Source organism: Acanthisitta chloris, unplaced genomic scaffold, assembly GCF_000695815.1.
Source record: "Acanthisitta chloris isolate BGI_N310 unplaced genomic scaffold, ASM69581v1 scaffold27567, whole genome shotgun sequence".
NCBI lineage: Eukaryota > Metazoa > Chordata > Aves > Passeriformes > Acanthisittidae > Acanthisitta > Acanthisitta chloris.
In genome coordinates this window covers 23,504-27,051 of record NW_008684683.1, presented here as the reverse complement: position 1 = coordinate 27,051, position 3,548 = coordinate 23,504, and the positions used below count along the sequence as shown (strand labels likewise).

The window sequence follows — 3,548 nt, the reverse complement described above, 5'->3', positions numbered from 1 at the left end:
TATTAAAAGAATCCAAACCACTTTGGGCAATGATGAACAATATCTCTTGCATCATCCCAGTCTTCATCCATGCCTGGAGGCAGAGGACTTAACAATCATGAGCACCTCGACTTTAGAGCACAGTGCACATCACTGCAAGTGGGAGAAAATAAAAATCACTGCCCAGGAAACTTTTTTTTGAACTTTCCTGTAATGAACAGACTAAACCAGAAGAGTTGAGCAGTGATTCATTTAAGAGCAAGACTTCTGCAAGAGCAAAAAAGCTTTTCAAAGCAGCACTGGTGACAGGGCAATGCTTCCAAAGCTGCAAAACAGCAATGGAAAAAATGACTACAGAACCCTTAGCACATCACACATCAACACCAGAGTTTTACTTGAGAGCCTGATCGTTTCTATGCATCTTCTTAATACATCTATTTGCAGATTCTCATTCAGTGCAGTAGTACAAAATACAAGATTCCCAAATTTATGTGATATGAAAGTTGTTTTCTGTTCTTATAAACAACCCATTTGAAGCAATATTTTGCAGAAATTAAATAAAATGTAAGAGATAGTAGGATTTTAATCTGGTGGTTCTGTGAGCAGAGGTGGTTCAGACAGGTTAAAGAGCAGTGCCAGCTTATTTGCTCTTGCAGATCACTCCATTTGGGTTTTTTTGTAACAGCAAAACAAAATCTTTCGTTCAATGGAACAGCTGTATTTGGGTAAAATTTTGGGTAAAGTTCTTCTCATCAGCCATGCATGTTTATCCATCCTGTTTGAAACACTTCTGTTTATGGCTGAGAGCAGTAAAACACAAACATTCACTTGCTTGAAGATTGAGTGGATTTTTCTGTGCTGGCAAGTCTTGATTTTGCAAGATTGGTTTTAATTAGGTTACATTTTTCAGCCTCTCTCACTTTGTGCTACTTCATGTAATAAGATGAACTTGTATTGTTGTTCTTAAAATAATAGTGAGTACAATTTGATTCTCTCTCCTTGTATGGCAGATGACTGTTACGTTATTGTCTGCCTAGAAACCATCTGTGCAAGAAATGAAACTCAGAAAAAACCCAGCCAGGAGACCAGAGGCTGCTGTGCAAAGACTGGTACATTTCACAATGAAAATATTTTGATGTGGCATTTTACAAAACCACAGAATATCTCCTTTTCCTTCTTCCTTCCTTTCATTCAAGCAAGGCTTGATAGAGAGCTGTGAATGACATTTCCAGAAGCAGAACTAGACTCAGAGGCCCTTGAATCACACAGCAGAATGGGTTTGTTGGAGGAAATTGCCTCTTTCTCGTTTTTGTTGTGGCCAAGAAAGTAAAGTTTGACAGAGAGGAAATGGGAAGGAATACAAACTTGAGTATCTGCTTTTTCTATTTTAGGATTTAACTTGGCTTTCCCGTTCAGCCTTTCCAATTAGACATGGATATGAGGTTATCCCATCATTTTTTTTCTCAAAAGCACTGTGATACTGGTTGCCTTTGAGCTTGTTATGATGCTGTGCTGCAGTGTGGATTTAATGGGTTAGTCTGGGACTTCTAGTCTCTATTCAATGTGTTATTACACTGTCAATTATCTTTTTGTTAAAGTTTTGCAGAGTAGTTATATTTTGACCTGATGAGAATGGCAATAGAGCTGCCATAAAAATGCTGTCAAAGGAGTCCTTTTATTTGGTTAAATTATCCACATGGTTCATGATTCTGGTAAATGGAAGTAGGACAGAAGGGGTTAGATATGAAAAAAAATCATGGAAGTCTTAAAAAAACATCATAATTGCCCTTTCTTCTGGATATTTGCTGTGTTATGGGATTGGGATCAGTTGACATCAGAGAATGTGTCTCAAGCAAAGGAAGGGGAGGAACATGCACTAATGTAGTGCTGAGTGATAAGATGCAGATGATGTACAGAATGATGCACCTTAAATGCAAAGCCTGCAGATTCCTTACAGCAATTACTGACTGGCAAGCATTTCTACACAAGAAGAAATAGATACACCAAGCAATGGCACTTTTCTCTGTGTTAGGAGTTTTCCCTAAGCTATTTGTTCCGTGCCCACAGATTTCTTGAGGATTCCAGTTAAATACAGTTTCTGGTTCCTTTGTACATAAGAAGATGTGTTGGGTTTTTTTTTTTTTTTTTCATGTGAGCTGTGAGATTGCAATAAGTGGGTTAGATAAGGTATGAAGATAATAGGCAGCCTAGAGAGAGTATTAAGTGCCTGAACACAAAATAACTTAGTGGATTATTACATGACTAATGGGTTTATTCAGCCCTCCCAATCAGAGCAATATGCTGAGGAAAATGGTTGTCGTGAGTCAAACTTGTCACTCTGTGAACCAAGGACATGAAACCTAAGGTACAACACAGCTGTTACCAAATCTAGGAGGTAGTTCTTGGGGCACTTAATTTTCTTCTACAAGCATCAGTTTGAAATCTGTTCTTCTTCATTTGAAAGGATGGTTGAAACAAGACCTTACTGTAGCCAGTGGAAATTCTAGCATCACATGCACGTGAGGCTGTAATTTGAAGAGCTCTTCTCTGAAAGCCAACAGGATGGAGATTTCCATCCTTGCTGGAGAAACACACAGAAAGAAACTCCTCTGTGTGTTTATTCATGCAGCCATCCTGCTGGAAGGTTGCAAAATGCACTGCTTGGCTTCATTTCAAGCTGTGATTCATTTTCACACTAGTGAGGCTGATGAAGTGTCTGTGGAGATAGACTGTGTGCTGTGGGCTCAAACTGCATCTGATGCTCCTGACTCTGACAGCACCTCCCCATGCTGTCCTGGTCTGCTCACAGCACAGTGCAGCAGAATAACTGCAGGTTGATCCATTGACAGCTTTTAAAGATTGTTCTTATCTGCTCTTATGTTTCACAGGTTTCTCTCAGACTAAAGCCTGCACAGAGCAAAGATGTTGATTCTTCTTGCTTTCATCATTGTGTTTCACATAACCTCAGCAGCACTGCTGTTCATCTCAACTATTGACAATGTAAGTGGCATTTCCTTTTCTCTCCAACACACAGAGTTGTCTTTGCTTCATGAAAACTGAGTTTGTCTAACTTGCTTAGTGAAAGCATCTAAGTTTTTTAGGTACACTGGTCTCCTTAGACCTTTTGGTAACAAAAATGCCTTGGATACACATGTTGCTGGTATATATGGGTAAGAGTATACATGGACATGCCACACATTTGTGTTATAAGCCCCTGGTGAGCAGCTGAACCTCTCCACTCTGAGAGACTGGCCTGGAATCTGCTGTGGTGTGATGTCCATGAAGCCAAACAGCCTCTGATTAGTGTGTAGGGATAATTTCAGTCAAGGTGTGCTTTGCCTCAGAACTGTTTGTCCAAGGTGCCCAGTTAAATCACGAGAAACAGCATAAATGTGTCTGTGTCCATTCAGTTGAAGTATTTTCAGCATAAAGTTTTAGAATAATTTATGTTGGATTCTTTTCAAATTTTCATTTTATTTTTGTGACCAGAAAGAATTTACCTTCTAATATTTAGCTCTGCTTGTAATTGGATTTTTCTCTTTCCAAAACAGCCCACTGTGCTGTTTGGT

The 3,548-nt window shown here is 39.2% G+C and overlaps 1 protein-coding gene across 1 annotated transcript in view; it reads left to right on the top strand.

The window, feature by feature from the left end:
* Nucleotides 1–2,868: 2,868 nt before the first annotated feature.
* EMP2 (epithelial membrane protein 2) overlaps nt 2,869–3,548 on the top strand; it is a 4,434-nt gene continuing 3,754 nt past the window's right edge. The window contains exon 1 of the mRNA XM_009079436.1: nt 2,869–2,979. Coding sequence (XP_009077684.1) covers nt 2,902–2,979 — 78 coding nt within the window. The 5' untranslated portion in view covers nt 2,869–2,901. The remainder of the gene's footprint in view (nt 2,980–3,548) is intronic.